The sequence below is a fragment of the Oncorhynchus kisutch genome, linkage group LG11, assembly GCF_002021735.2.
Source record: "Oncorhynchus kisutch isolate 150728-3 linkage group LG11, Okis_V2, whole genome shotgun sequence".
NCBI classification, from domain to species: Eukaryota; Metazoa; Chordata; class Actinopteri; order Salmoniformes; family Salmonidae; genus Oncorhynchus; species Oncorhynchus kisutch.
Window position 1 is genome coordinate 18,285,925 of NC_034184.2, and position 22,501 is coordinate 18,308,425.

Here is a 22,501-nt window from a genome sequence, read left to right on the forward strand (position 1 = left end):
CGGCTTACTCTGAGCTACTCTGACATGAAGATAACTGATTATCGTCATTCTCTCGTTCCCTCCCTTTGTCTGTTCTCTCTCACGCTCATACACTCGTGCACACACCCTTTCCCCACACTTGTGTATCTTGACTGGGTATGTCCATTCTTGTGTGTCTGTCTCTGTGACCGCATGCACACCACTATATCACGTGTGGTTCTGTATTTCTCGTTGGTCTCTATATTAATCTGCATGTCCTGTGTATGCCTCTCTGACTCTGTGTATGCCTCTCTGACTCTGTGTATGCCTCTCTGACTCTGTGTATGCCTCTCTGACTCTGTGTATGCCTCTCTGTCTCTGTGTATCTCTCTGTTTACTTGCATTTGTGTGACTGTCCCATCCGCCTTTCGCCTGAACGTGTGTGTATCCTCCTCAATCATGTTTGTCCTCCACAATAACCACTTCCGTGTGTGTACTGTTTGGGAATTATTTCTTTGTGTGCCTTTCCTCTGTCTTTGCCTCTGACTGTCTCGCTGCGTGTCTCTCTGTTTGACTTTGTGTTTATGTCTTCCATTCCTCCCCATCTGTTTCTGTGTGTGTGTTGTGCGTACCCTCTCGGTGTGGCTCTATTACCAGGTTCTCCTGGGGGAGGTGAATGCGGGTCTCAGCACCACCCAGGTGGTGGTTAAGGAGCTGAAGGCCAGTGCCAGTGTTCAGGACCAGATGCACTTCCTGGAAGAGGCCCAGCCATACCGGTGAACAGACTTAAACTTTCTCTGTCTATCTGTCCCACTTTTTCTGGAATTGACCTGAAGCTGATTGAAGACCAAGTCCTGTTTCTTAATTTGTCATGACAGTGCTTTGTGCTGACACTAACTCTGTGACATTGCACCCGTCCGTCTCCAGTGCCCTCCAGCACCCAGCCCTCCTGCAGTGCCTGGCGCAGTGCACTGAGGTCACCCCTTACCTGCTGGTCATGGAGTTCTGCCCTTTGGTGAGTACTAAACTGGACTGTGACTGTCACTGCACCACTTCATATAGGCCTGCCTATCTGTCTACGGCCATTGTAGTCAGTAGCCTGCTGGACTAGCTAGAGTCATGGTCCAGCGTCTATTGCGATCTCTTTACTGCAGGCAGTCTATGACCCTCATCATCTATTGGACTGATTGGACTACTGGACCATTGTATATCTGGCTACTATAATCACGTCTATGATACTCATCTTTGTACTGAAGTGATTGTGCCAATATATTATATTAGTTTGCATTTGTCTGCCCTCCAGGGACCAGATATTGTAATACTGGCTGAGTGAGCAATTAACTGATTGTGACGTATCCATTCTGAGGGAAAACCCACCTACACTCATTGACAGGACGTTTCACTTCCAAAAAGTCCTTCAGCCAGTGTGCAGTGACCTAGCTGTACTGTAATTAGCAGCATCCTTTACTGTCTAAGCAGCATCCTTTATTGTGTCTATCTATATATTTCTAATATCTCCACTAGGGTTCCATTTCAATTCCAGTCATTTCAGGAAGTCCAAATTCCAATTCCAGTTCTCCTCAATGCTTTTTAATGATTCACATTTTGAATTTAGTTTGCTTTCTAAATTGAGTGGAATTGAAATTGGAATTGCCTCATACTCGGATCTTCACTATATCTAGGTAGGCCGTCATTGTAAATAAGAATGTGTTCTTAACTGACTTGCCTAGTTAAATAACGGTTAAAAAAAACCCATCTCTATATATCTCCTCCATGTCACCAGGGTGATGTGAAAGGGTACATGCGGAGCTGTCGGACTTCAGACACAATGACCCCTGAACCCCTGGTACTGCAGAGGATGGCCTGTGAGATTGCCTCAGGACTCCTGCACCTACACAAACACAACTTCGTACACAGGTGGGTGTCACTTCCTCTATCTATATATCATTACCACTATGTTATAGTCTTTATACTACAACCCACTCATTGGAATTCTACTGTTATTACCCTGTAGACTGGTGGTACCCAGTAGTCACGTGCTGCCAGACGTCACATCATATTCTTGTTCTGTAGAAACCTGACAAACTAGGTTCCCAGAATCGCTTAGCTGTGAGTTGTTGGATTTCTTCTTGGTTCCTATTGGTTCCTTCCTGTAACAATATCCTGGTGCTGCCTGAGTACCTCTTCATAGACTCCAGCATCAGTGATTTTGTTGCAGGGGGAGACCTCTTCTCTCCAGAGTGACCCCTTCTCTTCACTGTCTACACAGCATCCACTTATAAGGAATTGATGAGTAAAACTGTATTGATTGACTGCATGAAGTTCTGTAAGGCTTTTGGTACAGTATTGAAAATGTCAGACTGTCCATTGACTCACCATGATAACTTGCCCGTTATGCATATACATCATCAATCAATTATCATCTCATGTACAATTGTGTTCTCTGTCTTCCCTGCAGTGACTTGGCCCTGAGAAACTGCCTTTTGACCGCTGATGTCACAGTGAAGATTGGAGACTACGGCCTGTCACACAATAAGTACAAAGATGACTACTTTGTGACGTCAGACCAGATGTACGTGCCACTGCGTTGGATCGCTCCAGAACTCATAGATGAAGTCCATGGCAACCTACTGGTAGTAGGCCAGAGCAAACAGAGCAACGTCTGGTAAGAACATCAATCGACTGATAGATAAATAGATTGATTCAGCCAAATTCTGGATGAAGACCAATCTCAATGGAGCATGCTTTTTAGTCGAGGAATCTGTGTCCAGGAAACCGACCCTATCTGGATTTTGGTCTCAGTGATCATAATTGCCCAATGTTTTCCCCAATAAATATGGATTGTTATGCTTTACATGTAAGTAAGCATTTCACTGCCATGGAACCCCTGCTGGGGCAAGTCTCTGACTCTAGCCCCCTGAGACACCTTTTGTTTACGAAGTGTAATTTGATTTGATGTGTTGCTCTTCCCTGTGATTCTATAGTCTGATGTTGAGTGTTTTTTCAGGTCTCTGGGAGTGACTATCTGGGAGTTGTTTGAGTTGGGCAACCAGCCGTACAGACACTATTCTGACAGACAGGTCCTGATGTACGCTGTGAGGGAACAGCAGCTCCGACTGCCCAAGCCCCTGCTCAATATACCCCTGGCAGAGCGCTGGTGAGTGTCTCTCTCACACACACACACACACACACACAGGGAGACAGACGGACCGACAGACACACACAGAGACAAACACAGACAAACGTCATCCCACACATATTTTGCGTCCCAAATGGCACCCTATTTAGTGCCTAGGGCTCTGGTCAAACATTGTGCACTAAATAGAGAATAGTGCGGCATTTTGGACACAGACATAAAATGACTGATGTGTGATGTACTACTTTTGACTACAGCCGATAGATTCATTTGTGGTTCATTATATCTTCCTGTATCTCATGGTTGTTGTAATGGTTGTTGCGGTGTGTGTATGTGCGTGTGTTCTTGTGTCACCAGGTATGAGGTGATGCAGTTCTGCTGGCTCCAACCAGACCAGAGGCCCAATGCAGAAGAGGTCCACCTGTTACTCAGCTACCTGTGTGCCAAGGGGGCCAACGAGGCCGAGGAGGACTTTGAGAGGCGCTGGAACTCCCTGCGTCCCAACCCCAACGCTGGCCCCAACAACAGCCTCCACCATGGGGCAGGAGCCCTGGCCATTGGTACGTTTACGACACTTTTTATTGCTCCTGTCTACTTTGCATTATGTTTTATTGTCTGCTTCTGTTTTAAAATAAAATACAAATCTGCACATTGCTCTTTTCAGGAACACTTTAGTTCAGAGAAATATACTGTCCTCAAATGACCCAAATTAAGAAGAAATAGTGTGTGATTATAAATGTTTAGTCATTACTCGGGGCGGCAGTAGCCTAGTGGTTAGAGCATTGGGCCAGTAACCGAAAAGTCAGTAGATCGAATCCCCGAGCTGACAAAGTAAAAATCTGTCGTTCTGCCCCTGAACAAGGCAGTTAACCTACGGTTCCCCAGTAGGCTGTCATTGTAAATAAGATTTTGTTCTTAACTGACTTGCCTAGATAAATAAAGGTAAAATAATACTCAGGGCCCACCAACCCTACTTTAGTTGATTACAGTCTGCTGCTGTTTGACATGAAATTTCCCCTTAGGGGATTACCAAAGTACTTATCTGTCTACAGACCTTCCCTCCTCCTCCTTCCCCCTGCTGGAGCAGTTCTCTGGATGCGACGGCTACCACAGTGAGTCAGGAGATGATATATTGACCGTGACCGAGACCAGCCACGGCCTGAACTTCGAGTACAAGTGGGAGAAGGCTCGGGCTGGGGCGGAGCAGCCTTACCACCGTGCTGCCTTGTCCTCCAGCGGTACCCTGGGGGCCGTCAACTACCACCGCCAAGACCTGTACTACCCCCCTGGGCCAGGGGGCATGGTGGGGGGCTGTGGTGGGGTGGCCTACTACGAGCCCAAGATGCTGCATGGTTCTGAAGTCGGGGTGGTGCCGGTGCTCAGCGCCTGTAGTCCTTCAGTGAGCGCTGAGTACTACGTCCGCATGGAGGAGCCTGGTGTGGACTGTCACATCAACATGGACCTGGACTACACCATGTGCTCCTACAGCCCAGACTACCAGGGCAGCAACGGGAGCTTCCTGACAGGCAGTGGCAGTGCAGACTCAGGGGAGTGTATTATGGGGATGGGTGCATGTCCCTCCCAGGCCCATTCCAAGCCTGTGGACTCGTACTGGTCGGCAGACATCCGTAAAGCTGGGGGTGGTGGAGCGTATGACTCGGACCCAGATGGAAGCCCGGCCATCTCCCTGACCATGGAACCCCTGCTGGGGCAAGTCTCTGACTCTAGCCCCCTGAGACCCTGGGAGGCTGGTCATTACGTCTCCTACAAGGACCGGGATGGGGGGTTCTACTACGAACACTCACCCCCTATGGGCATAGGCCACCACATGGGTCTGGGTCTGGACCATCACCAGCACTACCTGATGGGGCGGGAACACTCTCCCCCTGAGCCCCACCAGGAGAGCTGGGGGTCCCGGAGCCTGCGTCAGGCCCTGGGGGAACTGGAAAACCCTCTGGGGATATCTCCCTCCATCAGTACCCCTCCCCAGGGTGGTGGTCCTCCTTTTGGAGTAGGGGACCCCTACCTGGAGACGATCGAGGGACCAGGCTCCATCATTGGGGGGAGTAGCGTCACTGGGGGTTACTATGACATGATGGGTTCTCTGAGGAAAACCATGCCGACCATGCCAGGCCACACCCACTCAGTCAGCATCACCATGGCATCGGAAGACTCGGACGAGGAAGAGGATATATTCTCAGAGAGGCAGAGAATCAACAGTAGTAACACCTGGCCCTCTAATCTCTCTAACCATTGCACTAACAACAACAGTCTAGGCCTGGGCCGTAGTAGACAGGCTGGCTGTAGGCAACAACAGGATGCCTATGTAGACTTCCTCTACACTATGCCCACTACCGACATAGAGGACTCGTGGCCTGAGGAGCACAACCTGACCTTCCGCTCCTCTGTTTCTGCTGCAGTTAAACCCATAGACTGCCTGGAGGCTACGGCGGCTTCGGCTAAAGACAGCAGCTGTCTATCCCTGGGGAATCATCATACCCTGATACCCTCCGACAACGCCTACAACACCTACATCTATCTGTGCCATGAGAGGGAGGGGGAGAGGGAGGTGAAGCCGCCACCAATCGAGTGCTGCCACTCTCATTTCGTCGACCCCCTTACAGGCCTAGTGGTGCGAAACTCCACCTGTGATGGCTACAGAGATCAGATTGTAGAGATGCTCAACAACGAGGAAGAGAGTGTGAATCTGTCTCCAGCACCGGGAGGGCCTAGTGTGTCTAAATCAACCCTGACACACAACACTAACACAACCACAACCGTAACCAACCTTGACCACCCTGAGCAGTATGTTGACATCACTATGGACGATACCCTTTCCATAGACCACAAGCAAGAGGTTGTCACAGAAGACAAAGGGGTTCTCACTGATCCTAAACCAGAGGACATGACTATGGCTATGACTGCCCCACTTCCCTCAGTGAATCTGCCTGGCCTAGTCTGCTTGGTTGAGCCAGAGTCAGAGCTGAGCCATACGTTAGACAGCGGCCTGGACAGAGACCACTGCTCCAGCATCAGTCTAGTGGACATCTCCGACTGCTATACCGACGACGATGATGAAGACGATGACATTACTGACGTGACCTCAGGGATCTTTGCTGACGAGGCGTCGGCCGGGGACCTTAACACCTCCCCCTCCTTGGCCCGTCCCCTCAAGTCCCTGCAGAAGCAGGTGGGAACACCCGATTCCATGACTTCCATGGATTCCATGGACCTGATGCCTTTAGCGGCCAGCTCCACCACAGAGCCATTCAGCCCTGCCTCCAGCTCCTCCCACCCATCTAGTTCCTCCCCCAAGGCAATGGATAGCGGGTACGACACAGAGAATAACGAGAGCCCAGAGTTCGTCCCCAAGGAGCCCCACAATGAGCCCCGGGACCCAAAGACATTCACCCAGCCACTTGGGGAGTCTGTCCTGGACACCAGCCTGGATGAAGAGGGGGAGGAGGGGGGAGAGGAGGCCGAGGTGGCCCCACTGGAGGATGAGGATGAACCTACCCTGGATGAAGATGTGACTCTAGCAGCCTCACAGACCACAGACAAAGAGAAGGAGCTGGCCCCCCTCAGTGAGAAGAACCCTTACAGGGACTCTGCCTACTTCTCTGACTATGAGAATGAGCGCCTTTCCAGGGATGATGAGGATGAGAAAGTGGGGGGTGATGAAAATGTAGGAGTGGAGGAGGGAGAGGGGGAGATGAGCCTGACAGAGAAGAGGGAACTCAGCCCTCTTCGTATAGAGGAAGAGGAGGGAGAGGGGGAGATGAGCCTGACAGAGAAGAGGGAACTCAGCCCTCTTCGTATAGAGGAAGAGGAGGGAGAGGGGGAGATGAGCCTGACAGAGAAGAGGGAACTCAGCCCTCTTAATATAGAGGCAGAGGAGGAGGGAGAGGGGGAGATGAGCCTGACAGAGAAGAGGGAACTCAGCCCTCTTAATATAGAGGCAGAGGAGGAGGGAGAGGGGGAGATGAGCCTGACAGAGAAGAGGGAACTCAGCCCTCTTCATATAGAGGAAGAGGAGGAGGGAGAGGGGGAGGTGAGCCTGACAGAGAAGAGGAAACTCAGCCCTCTTCATATAGAGGAAGAGGAGGAGGGGGAGGTGAGCCTGACAGAGAAGAGGAAACTCAGCCCTCTTCATATAGAGAAAGAGGAGGAGGAGGAGGAGAGTCTGACAGAGAGGGAGCTCAGCCCTCTTCATATAGAGAAAGAGGAGGAGGTGGAGAGTCTGACAGAGAGGGAGCTCAGCCCTCTTCATATAGAGGAAGAGGAGGAGGGAGATGAGACCTCAGCTCTTCTGGAGGAGAGTGAAGACCCAGAGATGGAGGGTTGCCTTACAGAAGAGTGCCACCATGATGAAGAGCTGGGGCTAGAATTGGCCTCCAATATCTCTGGAGAAGTAGAGGAAGGGTCAGAGGGATGGCCTGCCCAGGAGGAGCCCTCTTCCCTGGGAGACTGGGCAGCAGAGGTGGTGGGGGCTATGGAAGAAGCCCTGGGGGAACTCCAGAGGAGCAGCAGTACTGAAACCAACTCTGGTACCAAGGAGGAGGAGGAAGAAGAAGGAGAGCGAAGAGACATGGAGGACTCATCTGAAGCCTTAGAATTAGCAGATGTCCTAGAAGAAGCATCTTCCGAAAGGTCAGAGAGCATTGACAAGGACGATGATGATGAAGAGAACGGACCTCCCGCACGACGTCAACGCTTCTCCTCCTCCTCCCCTCCCTCCATTCCTCCTCCTCCTCTCCCCCCGATGACTCCCCCTCCGGTCCGGGTGTCGCTCACAGACGGGGGGGAGGCGGATGAGGAGGACGGAGATGGTGACTCGGATGACAGTGAGTCAGATGAGGAGCTGAGGTGTTACAGTGTTCAAGAGGAGCAGAGTGGAGGGGAGGAGAGCGAGGAGGAGAACCATGTGGTACCCATCGTGGTCAGTGACTGTAGCGATGCTCATAACCTACGTAGTCTACTGAAGGTGCCTACGACGCTCACGTCAGAGTCGCTCGCTGATGACCTGCTGGGACGAAAGAAGAAGGTGGTGTCCTTCTTTGATGATGTCACCGTTTACTTGTTTGACCAGGTGAGTAGTCAATCACAGATGAAGGAAAACAAGATAACGGAAAGGGTAGTTTCTGCATCATGCTAGTTCACAAGTTCACAGTCATTTTCTGCTTTTTTCATTCTAGCTAAGTCACATGGTATAAGACAAATAAGATATTTTTTTGTGCCTTGAATTAAACTAGACATACTACTATAGACACTGAACAAAAATATAAACGCAACATATAAAGTGTTGGTCCCATGTTTAATGAGCTGAAAGTAAAATAATCCCATAAAGTTTCCATACGTACAAAAACGTTATTTCTCTCAAATGTTGTGAACAAATTTGTTTACATCCCTGTTAGGGAGCATTTCTCCTTTGCCAAGATACTCCATCCACCTGACAGATGTGTCATATTAAGAAGCTGATTAAACAGCATGATTATTACACAGGTGCACCTTGTGCTGGAGACAATGAAAGGTCACTTTAAAATGTGCAGTTTTGTCGTGTGGGAAAAATCATTCTGATTGGCTCGGCCTGGCTCCCTGCTGGGTGGGGCTGGGTGCCTAGTGGGTGGGCCTATGCCCTCCATGGTCCACCCATGGCTGCACCCCTGCCCAGTCATGTGAAATCCATAGATTAGAGCCTAATGCATTTATTTAAATTGACTTATTTCCTAATATGAACTGTAACTCGGTAAAATCGTAGAAATTTTTGCATGTTGTGTTTATATATTTGTTCAGTATATTTTTGTTTAAAATGCACACTAACCATAGCTCTAACCTTTTGACTACTGTCCGTTTCCAGCAGAGCCCAACTAAAGAGCTGGCTGAGCATGGTTTCCCTCCAGAAGCTGAGACCAGCGGACAGGGTTCAGAGAGCAAACAACCAACCTCTGATGACTCCTCAGACGGAAACATCTCAGAAGAGAGTAAGTACACTAGTCTAGAGTCCACTACTTACATTGAAACATTGATTGAAGTCAATCAGCATTTCATTTCATAATCAATCTCAAATCTATGATGTTTCCGGATGTTTCCAAACTGCTCCCTTTCTCTTCATCTCTCCATACCTACTTTCCTCCCCTCTCTCTCTCTTCCTTTCTCTCTACCTTCCTCCCTCTTTCACTTCAGGTGCAGGGTATGAGTGGGAAGATGACTTCCCCTTGTTGCCCCTCCCGACTTCCTCATCCAAGATGGCTGCCTCCTCCTCAGCCTCAACCCCCTCCACACCCAGCCTGCCCGCCACCTCCAAGGCCCCGGAGCCCAAACCAGCGGTGCAGTACTCCCGCTTCACCGTTTCCCCTAGCCATGTGTCTCGCTTCTCCATCACACACGTCTCCGACTCCGACATAGACTCTGGTCCAGGTGAGTGATGTTTCAATAGAAACATGTCTGAGGAGAACTTATTGTATAGATTTTACAAAGTGAATAATGAAACATAATGAATAAGTTGTAACTATCCGCCTCTCTCTCTCTCTCTCTCTCTCTCGCACTTTCTGTCGCCCTCTCCCTCTGTCACTCTCCCTCTGTCTCTCTCTCGCTCTCTCTCTCTCCATCTCTTCAGGGAGCAGTGAGGATGGGGACAGAGAGTAGACAGCCACCCAGGAGCTGCACCACAAACTTATCATGACTTTTATGTAGAGCTTTTTGGACATCAGGTTTCTGAAAAGACAGTGCCTCTTATTGTTTATGGTGTGGAAGAAGAGGGGAAAAGAGAATCAACTCTTATGAGAATATATAAAATAATATATGATAATACAGTTGAAATTGGAAGTTTACATACACCTCAGCCAAATACATTTAAACTCAGCTTTCCACAATTCCTTACATTTAATCCTAGTAAAAAATCCCAGTTTTAGGTCAGTTAGGATCACCACTTTATTTTAAGAATGTGAAATGTCAGATTAATACTAGAGTGATTTATTTCAGCTTTTATTTCTTTCATCACATTCCCAGTGGGTCAGAAGTTTACATACACTCAATTAGTATTTGGTAGCATTGCCTTTAAATTGTTTCACTTGGGTCAAAAGTTTTGGGTAGCCTTCCACAAGCTTCCCACAATAAATTGGGTGGATTTTGGCCCATTCCTCCTGACAGGGCTGGTGTAACTGTATCAGGTTTGTAGGCCTCCTTGCTCATACATGCTTTTTCAGTTCTGCACACAAGTTTTCTATAGGATTCAGGTCAGGACTTTGTGATAACCATGGTCCTTAAGCCATTTTGCCACATCTTTGGAAGTATGCTTGGGGTCATTGTCCATTTGGAAGACCCATTTGTGACCAAGCTTTAACTTCCTGACTGATGTCTTGAGATGTTGCTTCAATATATCCATATAATTTTCCTCCCTGATGATGTCATCTATTTTGTGAAGTTGCACCAGTCCCTCCTGCAGCAAAGTACCCCCCGAACATGATGCTGCCACCCCCGTGCTTCACAGTTGGGATGGTGTTCTTCGGCTTGCAAGGAAGTGGTTCCGTTCATCACAAAGCCCTGACCTCAATCCTATAGAAAATTTGTGGGCAGAACTGGAAAAGCATGTGCGAGCAAGGAGGCCTACAAACCTGACTCAGTTACACCAGCTCTGTCAGAGGAATGAGGCAATATTCACCCAACTTATTGTGGGAAGCTTGTGAAAGGCTACCTGACACGTTTGACCCAGGTTAAACAATTTAAAGGCAATGCTACCAAATACTAATTGAGTGTATGTAAACTACTGACACACTGGGAATGTGATGAAAGAAATAAAAGCTCAAATATATCATTCTCTCCACAATTTTTCTGATTTATTCACATTCTTAAAATAAAGTGGTGATCCTAACTAACCTAAGACAGGTTTTACTAGGATTAAGTCAGGAATTGTGACAAACTTAGTTTAAATGTATTTGGCTAAGGTGTATGTATACTTCCTACTTCAATTGTAAATACACAGAGTAATATACGTTACAAAGAACTTATATGCAGGTAAAGACTTTTGTTGCGCTCAACATGTTTTTTGAGCAACAACACAAATCTATGGACGAACTTTGGAACGTTGTTTGCCACCATAGTCATCACTCATTTACAGTATGTTATGGAGAGCAAAAAACATGGGTATCTAAACAGAACACACCGTGTACCCCACTCAGAGGAGGGAGTGAAACAAATGGAGGAAAGGACAGAATCCAGGCTTTTCACTGAAGAATCGGTGTTGGAAAGTGACCAACAACATATCTTTGAGACATTGCTTCACCTGTCCTCTTCAAATATAAATGAAATGGCACATGTAATATAATAACGTTACATGTTTCCAAACACTTTTACATCCATTGAAGAGAATAATGGGACACCTAAGTGTATGTGAAGGAATGGAGCTATTGAACAAGGCAGAAAGTTGTTGCCTTGAAATGACTGTATTAGCAGAGATGATCAATGCTGCATTTAGTGACTCCAGAGTTTCCTATAAGGAGTAGGACCACCACTGTATTGTACTGTATGTATCGCCCTTATGATTCCCACCAATCAGAATTCCAGAGTCACTATTCCTCTCCCTCTGTCTGTGTGGGTCACTATTCCCCTCCCTCTGAATGCCTGGGGTGTAATCATTAGTGCACACCGTAGCAAACAGTTGCAAAACGTTTTGCGACGGAAAACAAGTTCAGGTATGTCCTTCCCCTGTTGGTTCCGTTTGCTTCCGTTTTGGTTCTAGTGAATCCAGCTCTGCTTTTACATACATCCCTGGACCTATTGTGAGAATCCATCAAGTCAGTTTCGAGGCAATATCATTCAGATGACTTTTAATAAATGCTGTACTTCTTTTTTAGGATTTTGGATCCACGTGCTTTGCAGCAGATAGTGTGGGTAAATCACAGCATATGTTGGCTTCTGTGTTGAGCTTCACGTCATCACATGCTGTGTAATAGGTCTCCTTGTCTTGAGGTGAAGATTCTTTGTCAAATTATCAAAGAACTTGTACATTTCCGATTCTGAAAATCGTACTGCAGTATAAGAACAGCAAGCTTACAAATATACAGATAAACTTACAGATACAGTAGCATATCATTTTTATAGAACACCTTTGATGAAATTATCACTTTTAAGAAATAGGAAACCTAAAAATGAAACTTAAAGAATGGAAGAACAAACAAATTATTTTCAAGTGGCTCAAGTGGCTTCGGTAACATGTTGAAGATTAAATAATCCAATGACTATTGGAAGACCACAGAACTGAGTACTTGTTCAGTGTTAACATATTGTTTATGTTCAGCTGTGTGGTGGTCAAGGGTTTGGTGATGCTACATGGATTTGTCATTGTGTAATGTTTCACGGTTGTGTTCATGATTTTAACAATGGAAGGTGCATTTGGAATTTATGGACCTTACATTGCTATGTACAGTATGTGAAAATGTATGTGCAATAGAAAGGAAGATGGGTGGCTGTGGGTGTAACATAGAAAGCATTCCGTACAGTCAGGCTGGTAAGATAATGCAGTATTACATCAGTATCACTGCAGCATGGTCGCAGGTATGTTTGTGCAGTCTTGCCTACCTCAATCACCATAGGTTGGCAAGACAGTACAAACAGATCTGGGCCCAGGCTAATATCACTGTAGGCTTTAGCTTCAAAGAACCAGGGTGCCAATTTAGTTCAACACATAGATATAGAATTACATACAGTAGGTTCTATTTCTATGGTTCCCAGATCCACTCTAGTCTCCATGCAGTCAGTGTGTTTTGTTCTGTTTGTTTGCCTTTCTAGAGCTTTAATATTGTTCACTAGTATAGTGTCTATAGATCTATCTAGACCGCTGTCTGTGTATGTACTATTTTTATATCTCAAAAAAAGAAAGAACATATCAAGAAATGACCTGGAAGTGGGAGATAAAAGGAGATGTCTTTGTTTTATTGTTGCCAAAGAGATATATTTAATGAAGTCATGAGGCAAACAGGAACAGGAATATATATTTGATCTATAATGTTTTAACCCTACAGATGTAGGATCTTAATTTGAGACAGTTTGCTACAGCAGGAAAATAATCCTGCAGCAACAGGAAATGTGAATATTGTGGGTTATAATTCATTCATTCATTTTGTAGGGCTTGATACAATTTTCAAAGAGGAAATTACAAACTTCCAAAGGCTTTTTAAACATCAAATACTCTACAATTTTGAAACGCCCTGCATTGTAGGAAAGTTCTCCTGCAACAGGTTGGTCAAATTAAGATCCTACATCTGTATAGCGAGACGATAGCCTGGGTACCAGTCTGTTTGTGTCATCATGCCACTGTAATGATGACACAAACCAACTGGTACCCAGGCTAGTGAGACAAAGGGGGTATTGTGATTAGGAGCAACATTTGGTAATGCGCTGGTTGTGATTTAAACGAGCAGGACTAGTTTAGGCATGCTGTCAGTAAATGTGCCCCACCCACACTCACTTACTGGTCACATGGTTACTTTCTGTACCTTATTATGAAATATAAATAAAATCTGTTTTACACAAGGATGTGCGTCTCATGTATTACATAGCCTGGTCCCAAATCTGTTTGTGCTCTCTAGCCAACTAATAATGCTCACTTTAAAAAATGATAATGTAAAAACATGACGCAAAGAGAGTATAAAAGGAGACGTGCTTTTCAAGAGTTTCTTATAAACAAACAAACGCACAGGTAATATCTGGAGTATACTCTGCAATATCACTTTATTTTCTCTAGTAAATTCAGTGTTTTTTCTATAAATTTACAGACAAATGAAACGGGATGAGAAGCAAATACATTTATAAAATAGTAGGAAATACAACACCTCCTTTGTATTGTTATGTATTAATGTCATACTATACAGTTGATATATGCATGAATGCTTAATATTTTTTTTTTTCTGTCATTTAAAATATGAGAATAACAGTGAAAAGCATTTGAATGCTATAACTTACAGTATTGTGTATAACATTGACCTTTTCTTTCTCCATCTCTCCTAATCTAGTGTGCGGCTCAGACTCATGTAGAAATGTGTTTCTACAAGCCGCCATGTCCTGTGCTCTTTATATTCTCCCTGATACAGCCCTTTAACATATACTGTATAACATAGTTTACTTTGTGACAAATGTATTGCTCACACAAACAAATTCTAAGAAATTCCTCCAAATCTTACAAATCGCTAATAGCAAGAAGTAAAATACGACTAGACACCCACAATAAGATAGATCAAACAATGACCTTTTCTTAAGCATATGCATACATTATTACCAAGTAACAGATTCAGTTATAATTTACTGCATACAGTTTATTACTGTTTTCAAATGCTTTAATTGTATTGAAGAGGCAGTACAAGGCTAGGTGTGCTTGAATGCTATGGATAGTTCAGTCTGCTAAAACTTGTGCAGCACATGGTCTACACTACTTGTGAAAGATTAGTCCTGTGTGTGCTTGGATTTGTCAAACAAAATCAGGGTTCTTCTTCCAATTGGCTGGCTAAATGTATCTGTGCTTCACAGCAACCAATCAGAGGCAAGGATAATAGGAAGTAGAGCATGGAGCTAATAGAGGATTGGAGGAGGAGACTGGTCATCGACAGAGATGAGAGGCCTGGGTTGGTCCTCAGTGGCCTGGGCTGGTTCCTCCTGAGGCAGAGGGACACTGTAGGGATAGGAAGGGATAGGGACAGAATGGATGAAGAACGGGAGGAGAGGTGGAGGGAACCAAATGATCCATTAGTTATTAAGACTAAACATTACGGAGTTCAGAGTAGAGAAGTTTGGCGAGTGAGTTTGGAGCTGCCTCTGAATGAAGATGGAGTAAGGGTGAAATAAGGCTTTGGTGTGTGCAAGGCAAGCGTCATGCAACAAAACCATCAACAGAGAATTAAGATTCTGTTAAGGCTCTAGTCAGTCTGTATCACTGAAGCTTTAGAAATGCGCAATAGAAATGTAAAGGTAATTTCTGATTGAGCCGACATAAGGTTTACCGTGAATGCAGTCTCCGCTAACGCAGGAACATTGCCTTGAAATGTAAATACGCTGTAATGCTGAACTTGCGCAATACATATTGAATAGAGCCCTAAATTAATATTTTCAGAATGTATATTATTATCTGGGTGGAATGCACAACCAATGCCCATCCCTGATTGGTTGGCGAGACACCGAATGAAAGCACTTCAATGATGACAAATATCCACTGTTTTCTGCCAGGTGACATCACTCCTATGTGAGACAATCTAACGTGAGACAATAAAATAATGTCAACTGTTCAAGAGATAGTGGGGACTTCCAAAAGGACACCCCATTCCCTAAATATTGTGCTGGCTCTGCAAAAGAATTATACACTATATAGGGAATAGGGTGCAATTTCAGACAAAGCCATAGAATGGGGGAATAGGCTAGGACCCTCTTCATGAAACCAGATGATGACAGGGAGGTGCACTAAGATAGCGGGAGGGAAAGATAGCAAGGCACATAGAAGGGAGAAGAAGCTGGTGAATGGCTGATATTTTGGCTGAATGGTGACATGGGAATCATCTTGTCACTTACGAGGGGTCCGTTTGACTCAAAAGCGGGCAAACTGTTCACTCAAAAGTCCCAAACTGAAAAGGCAAACAGTCCTATGGTGTGAACATTCATGTTCATTTAAAACATTGCGTAAATCATTTAACTTACTTTTCAATACACTGTCTAACTTCTTAGTAAACTAACCATAGCCACAGTGTTCAAATAATAATGACATATTTATAACATATTTACATTTGTTTGAACTTATACTTTACATAAACAATGAATCATTTAAAGACAGCAAAACATATTCAAAACACATAAGTACACTGTAAGTTACTGTAAGTTACTGTAAGAAAAGCTACAGAATGTTATTGTAAATTCCAAATAAACTGGTTTAACAGTACATTCCTGTAAAGAGATGCAGTTAAAAACTGTTAAACCAAAGTTTCTTTGGAATTTACAGTAACATACTGTACTTTTTTATACAGTAACTTACAGGTAACTTGCTGCCAGTAATTTACTGTAAAAACAACAGGACTTTTTTTTACTGTGTGTGTTTAGTTTGACATATTTTGACAAAACCGCAACGGATGTTAATAACACTAAAGTTAATAATCTTAGGCTATTATACCATTCACCAAAGCGTGTTACTCCCCAAAATGCTATTTGTTCAGTACAACAAAACAAAAGAACCAACATAAAAAAGTTACAAGCAAATAGAGAGGAGCGGGGCAAGCAAGCAGGCACACACAAATAAACAGGCATATGACACGTACACAAACATTCCACCAATCAAATGTCCACAGAGTACTGTACATACAGACAACAGTTAAATGGCACGATACCCAGAGCAGGTTAGGAGGTCTCACAGGTAAAGTTAATCTGCAGTAAGGAAAAATACCTGTTTGGGAGCAGCAGGAGGAGCTGGCCGGCTAGGTTATAGCGGTGGATCGGGGGTTGTTTGGATAGTTCCGCTAGCACTTTGTTTGGATAGTCTCCATACAGATGTTCAGTAAATATTTAAACTGTTTAACAAACTATCTACTAACCCTAGTTTCACCCACAAACCCTAACCCTCACAAGCTGCTATAAAACAACAAAGATGCAGTTTGAGCATCTATAGACCATCGATAGGGGACTATCTAAATAAAATGGGACCTACTGTACTGTACTAGAAAGGGCAGTGGGAAGACCACAATCCTGAAAATAACATTGAGATAGAAGGTGACAGCAAATGTGTAAAGTAAGGTGGAGTGAAGCACTGCATGCATGAGGTAGTGGGAGAGGAAGCTAAGGTGACGACTACTACTAGATTTGAACACAAACTAATTTGTACAATAGTAATATGGTTATTGTGGTAACACTTTACTTGACACACAGCATCATAACACGTTATGACACGGTCATAGCCATGTCACAATTAAGTGATAATGCCTGAGAAGCAGGTGTTTGGAGGATATATTGGCACAGGTGTTGTTAGTCTCTCACGGTTGCCGCCTGCTACCGACCCCCCTCAGCTCCCAGCTGTGCCCTGGACACCATTTGTGAATTGATCGCCCCCCATCTAGCTTCAGAGTTTGTTCTGTTAGGTGACCTAAACTGGGATATGCTTAACACCCCGCCAGTCCTACAATCTAAGCTAGATGCCCTCAATCTCACACAAATCATCAAGGAACCCACCAGGTACAACCCTAACTCTGTAAACAAGGGCACCCTCATAGACGTCATCCTGACCAACTGGCCCTCCAAATACACCTCCGCTGTCTTCAACCAGGATCTCAGCGATCACTGCCTCATTGCCTGTATCCGCTACGGAGCCGCAGTCAAACGACCACCCCTCATCACTGTCAAACGCTCCCTAAAACACTTCTGTGAGCAGGCCTTTCTAATCGACCTGGCCCGGGTATCCTGGAAGGACATTGACCTCATCCCGTCAGTTGAGGATGCCTGGTCATTCTTTAAAAGTAACTTCCTCACCATTTTAGATAAGCATGCTCAGTTCAAAAAATGCAGAACTAAGAACAGATACAGCCCTTGGTTCACCCCAGACCTGACTGCCCTCGACCAGCACATAAACATCCTGTGGCGGACTGCTATAGCATCGAATAGTCCCCGTGATATGCAACTGTTCAGGGAAGTCCGGAACCAATACACGCAGTCAGTCAGGAAAGCTAAGGCCAGCTTCTTCAGGCAGAAGTTTGCATCCTGTAGCTCCAACTCCAAAAAGTTCTGGGACACTGTGAAGTCCATGGAGAACAAGAGCACCACCTCCCAGCTGCCCACTGCACTGAGGCTAGGTAACACGGTCACCACTGATAAATCCATGATTATCGAAAACTTCAATAAGCATTTCTCAACGGCTGGCCATGCCTTCCGCCTGGCTACTTCAACCTCGGCCAACAGCTCCGCCCCCCCCGCAGCTCCTCGCCCAAGCCTCTCCAGGTTCTCCTTTACCCAAATCCAGATAGCAGATGTTCTGAAAGAGCTGCAAAACCTGGACCCGTACAAATCAGCTGGGCTTGACAATCTGGACCCTCTATTTCTGAAACTATCTGCCACCATTGTCGCAACCCCTATTACCAGCCTGTTCAACCTCTCTTTCATCTCGTCTGAGATCCCCAAGGATTGGAAAGCTGCCGCAGTCATCCCCCTCTTCAAAGGGGGAGACACCCTGGACCCAAACTGTTACAGACCTATATCCATCCTGCCCTGCCTATCTAAGGTCTTCGAAAGCCAAGTCAACAAACAGGTCACTGACCATCTCGAATCCCACCGTACCTTCTCCGCTGTGCAATCTGGTTTCCGAGCCGGTCATGGGTGCACCTCAGCCACACTCAAGGTACTAAACGATATCATAACCGCCATCGATAAAAGACAGTACTGTGCAGCCGTCTTCATCGACCTTGCCAAGGCTTTCGACTCTGTCAATCACCATATTCTTATCGGCAGACTCAGTAGCCTCGGTTTTTCGGATGACTGCCTTGCCTGGTTCACCAATTACTTTGCAGACAGAGTTCAGTGTGTCAAATCGGAGGGCATGCTGTCCGGTCCTCTGGCAGTCTCTATGGGGGTGCCACAGGGTTCAATTCTCGGGCCGACTCTTTTCTCTGTGTATATCAATGATGTTGCTCTTGCTGCGGGCGATTCCCTGATCCACCTCTACGCAGACGACACCATTCTATATACTTTCGGCCCGTCTTTGGACACTGTGCTATCTAACCTCCAAACAAGCTTCAATGCCATACAACACTCCTTCCGTGGCCTCCAACTGCTCTTAAACGCTAGTAAAACCAAATGCATGCTTTTCAACCGGTCGCTGCCTGCACCTGCATGCCCGACTAGCATCACCACCCTGGATGGTTCCGACCTAGAATATGTGGACGTCTATAAGTACCTAGGTGTCTGGCTAGACTGCAAACTCTCCTTCCAGACTCATATCAAACATCTCCAATCGAAAATCAAATCAAGAGTCGGCTTTCTATTCCGCAACAAAGCCTCCTTCAGTCACGCCGCCAAGCTTACCCTAGTAAAACTGACTATCCTACCGATCCTCGACTTCGGCGATGTCATCTACAAAATGGCTTCCAACACTCTACTCAGCAAACTGGATGCAGTCTATCACAGTGCCATCCGTTTTGTCACTAAAGCACCTTATACCACCCACCACTGCGACTTGTATGCTCTAGTCGGCTGGCCCTCGCTACATATTCGTCGCCAGACCCACTGGCTCCAGGTCATCTACAAGTCTATGCTAGGTAAAGCTCCGCCTTATCTCAGCTCACTGGTCACGATGGCAACACCCATCCGTAGCACGCGCTCCAGCAGGTGTATCTCACTGATCATCCCTAAAGCCAACACCTCATTTGGCCGCCTTTCGTTCCAGTACTCTGCTGCCTGTGACTGGAACGAATTGCAAAAATCGCTGAAGTTGGAGACTTTTATCTCCCTCACCAACTTCAAACATCAGCTATCTGAGCAGCTAACCGATCGCTGCAGCTGTACATAGTCTATTGGTAAATAGCCCACCCTTTTCACCTACCTCATCCCCATACTGTTTTTATTTATTTACTTTTCTGCTCTTCTGCACACCAATATCTCTACCTGTACATGACCATCTGATCATTTATCACTCCAGTGTTAATCTGCAAAATTGTAATTATTTGCCTACCTCCTCATGCCTTTTGCACACATTGTATATAGACCCCCCCTTTGTTTTCTACTGTGTTATTGACTTGTTAATTGTTTACTCCATGTGTAACTCTTTGTTGTATGCTCACACTGCTATGCTTTATCTTGGCCAGGTCGCAGTTGCAAATGAGAACTTGTTCTCAACTAGCCTACCTGGTTAAATAAAGGTGAAATAAAAAATAAATAAAAAATAGGCCCGAGATGAAGTCGAGGTCTGGCGAAACGTTCCAATATATCCTCCAAACACCAACTTTGAAAAATTCAAATAATGAATAATAATATTTTCATTCAATTGTTTATTTTGATGAATGTATTCACTATTTAATTATTCCACAAGATATAGTCCCGACACAAATCTAGGGTTGCTACCCAAGCCGGTTGGTCGTTCAGTCTATCGGTTCGGTTGCTAGAGACGCGACCCAGTCGTTCAGTCTTTTTGTTCTGTATCTATGGACGCGACCCAGTCGCTCGTTCTAAATGTTTTATTGACATACTGGCTGGCAACGGTCTTATCCCTTGCTTGCTAGCTAGCCAACTACGGCTAACTTAGTCACGTCAAAAAGTGCAGCCAGAATAACAGTAGCCACATTTGGGTTTGTTTAAGCTGTTTTCTAGTGACATTTATTTGGATACATCCATAACACTGAGCTAATGCAGCACGATTTTGCCTGGCAAAGAACATGTGCTGACTCGTCAGGACACTGTTGTTCAGAGGAGCTAGACAACAACACAGCTAACACAATCACTTCAAACTGAAGCTGGAAAAGACCGCAAACTAGCTGCACCTCGTTTCGTTTAACATTTTTTCAATGGACATTTCTTTGTATATATATCCATAAAAATGATGCCAGCTGTTTCATGATTTCGACTGGCTGAGAAACGCTGCCTGTGTGTCTCCTCCTGACTCGTTCATTGCTATGGGACAGCTGGAGATCGAATTTGAATATTGAAACAATGTTGGAAATGTCGGAGAGACAGACTACAAGGTTCATGCAAATATCTGCTGTTGAAAACTAAATGTCAGTCTAAAATAAATGTGAGATAATGTCTATATACTTTTTATAGTGCAGATCAAGTTTATAAAGTGCCTGGCTGGACTGATGAGACAGTGGACCGCTCAGTCAGATGGAACAGAGTAAATAGGCATTTTAACATCATAGATTTAGCTGGTGGTAATTTGTGGAATAGACACTGGCTGGAATGTGGTTTTAACCAGTCAGCACTCAGGATTAGACCCACCTGTTGTATAAAACCAGCCAGTCAGCATTCAGGATTAGACCCACCTGTTGTATAAAACCAGCCAGTCAGCATTCAGGATTAGACCAACCCCTTGTGTTATGACATAATTTGTCATAATATGATTAATACACTGTCATGACACATATTTCGACCTGTTGTGACATATATTGCATTATTTTATGGCTGGTTATGACACCTACATAAGAGTGTAACAAAAAACACAACACCTACCATGGTAGTTATTTTACGGCTGGTTATGACAACTACATCAGTGTCAAAAATTACATAACCTACCACACAAGGCAAAACTTACCATTACACCATAGACTACTTGTCAACAATATTTTAAAATGTTCTGAAATTGCCCACATTGAATTCTCATTGTAATTGTGCACACATTGATATCAGACACGCACCGACCCCAACGAACGCTATGTTTCTGATGACTGGGATAAATGTAGGAGTAGATTTTAGGAGCAAGACAAGACACCCTCTTTGTGACTGCTGACTGGCATAAGGGCAGTATGTAATAGGCCTATCTGGCTTAAATGATTATGATCGTCATAATGCTTCTTGACAGTGTTATAAAGTGTATTTTCTTAGTCCAAGTAAAGTGACACAGGATGGTCATAATGCTTCTTGACAGTGTTATAAAGTGTATTTTCTTAGTCCAAGTAAAGTGACACAGGATGGTCATAATGCTTCTTGACAGTGTTATAAAGTGTATTTTCTTAGTCCAAGTAAAGTGACACAGGATGGTCATAATGCTTCTTGACAGTGTTATAAAAGGCATTTTCTTTGTCCAAGTAAAGTGACACAGGATGGTCATAATGCTTCTTGACAGTGTTATAAAAGGCATTTTCTTTGTCCAAGTAAAGTGACACAGGATGGTCATAATGCTTCTTGACAATGTCATAAAGTGTATTTTCTACAAGTTATTTCAAATATGATGAAAAAACAAACAGGACTGTAAATAATTAATTACAACAACAACAAAGGACTTAAGACAAAATGAAAGTTCTTGAACCCCCACACATTTGAATAAATGTGGATTTTGACACTCGCATGTAGGTGTCATAACCAGCCATAAAATAATGCAATAATGCAGTATGTCACAACAGGTGTAAATATATTGGCCATGACAGTGTTATGACCATATTATGACAGGTTGACAAGTTATGTCAGTTGTTATGACATATTATAACATGGTTATGACCGTGTCATGTGTTGTGACACTGGGTGTCAAGTAAAGTGTTACCATTAGTGTTAATCATTTGGATTAATAATGAATTACTTCATCCATTACCAAGTTTGTATTCCCCAAGCATCTTAAAAACGTGTTCTACTGCAACACATAACAGGTGTTATAGATTACTCAACCAATGAGAAGCAACTATTGTTGGCCTTTAGCTGTATATCATGTTAGACAAATAAACTAACTTCCCAAATTAAGCATAACAGTGTTTA

General features: G+C 44.7%; 2 protein-coding genes across 11 annotated transcripts in view; one reads left to right on the top strand and one right to left on the bottom strand.

Moving 5' to 3' along the window:
• LOC109898917 (serine/threonine-protein kinase LMTK1-like) overlaps positions 1-13,627 on the top strand; it is a 156,177-nt gene extending 142,550 nt beyond the window's left edge. For 3 of the 5 annotated variants that reach the window (XM_031835400.1, XM_031835403.1, XM_031835405.1), the window contains 10 exons: positions 616-734; positions 886-973; positions 1,742-1,875; positions 2,417-2,623; positions 2,966-3,115; positions 3,452-3,654; positions 4,147-8,183; positions 8,952-9,075; positions 9,278-9,511; positions 9,711-13,627. In XM_031835400.1, coding sequence (XP_031691260.1) covers positions 616-734; positions 886-973; positions 1,742-1,875; positions 2,417-2,623; positions 2,966-3,115; positions 3,452-3,654; positions 4,147-8,183; positions 8,952-9,075; positions 9,278-9,511; positions 9,711-9,739 — 5,325 coding nt within the window. In that variant the 3' untranslated portion in view covers positions 9,740-13,627. The remainder of the gene's footprint in view (positions 1-615; positions 735-885; positions 974-1,741; positions 1,876-2,416; positions 2,624-2,965; positions 3,116-3,451; positions 3,655-4,146; positions 8,184-8,951; positions 9,076-9,277; positions 9,512-9,710) is intronic. The other 2 variants (XM_031835402.1, XM_031835401.1) reach the window with 2 other exon arrangements.
• A 176-nt stretch (positions 13,628-13,803) lies between these two features.
• The window catches only part of LOC109899921 (brain-specific angiogenesis inhibitor 1-associated protein 2), a 188,141-nt gene continuing 179,443 nt past the window's right edge, over positions 13,804-22,501 (bottom strand). For 4 of the 6 annotated variants that reach the window (XM_020495555.2, XM_031835406.1, XM_031835410.1 and 1 more), the window contains one exon: positions 13,804-14,756. In XM_020495555.2, coding sequence (XP_020351144.1) covers positions 14,657-14,756 — 100 coding nt within the window. In that variant the 3' untranslated portion in view covers positions 13,804-14,656. Of the gene's footprint in view, positions 14,757-15,646; positions 15,700-22,501 lie in introns of all 6 variants that reach the window. The other 2 variants (XM_031835411.1, XM_031835408.1) reach the window with 1 other exon arrangement.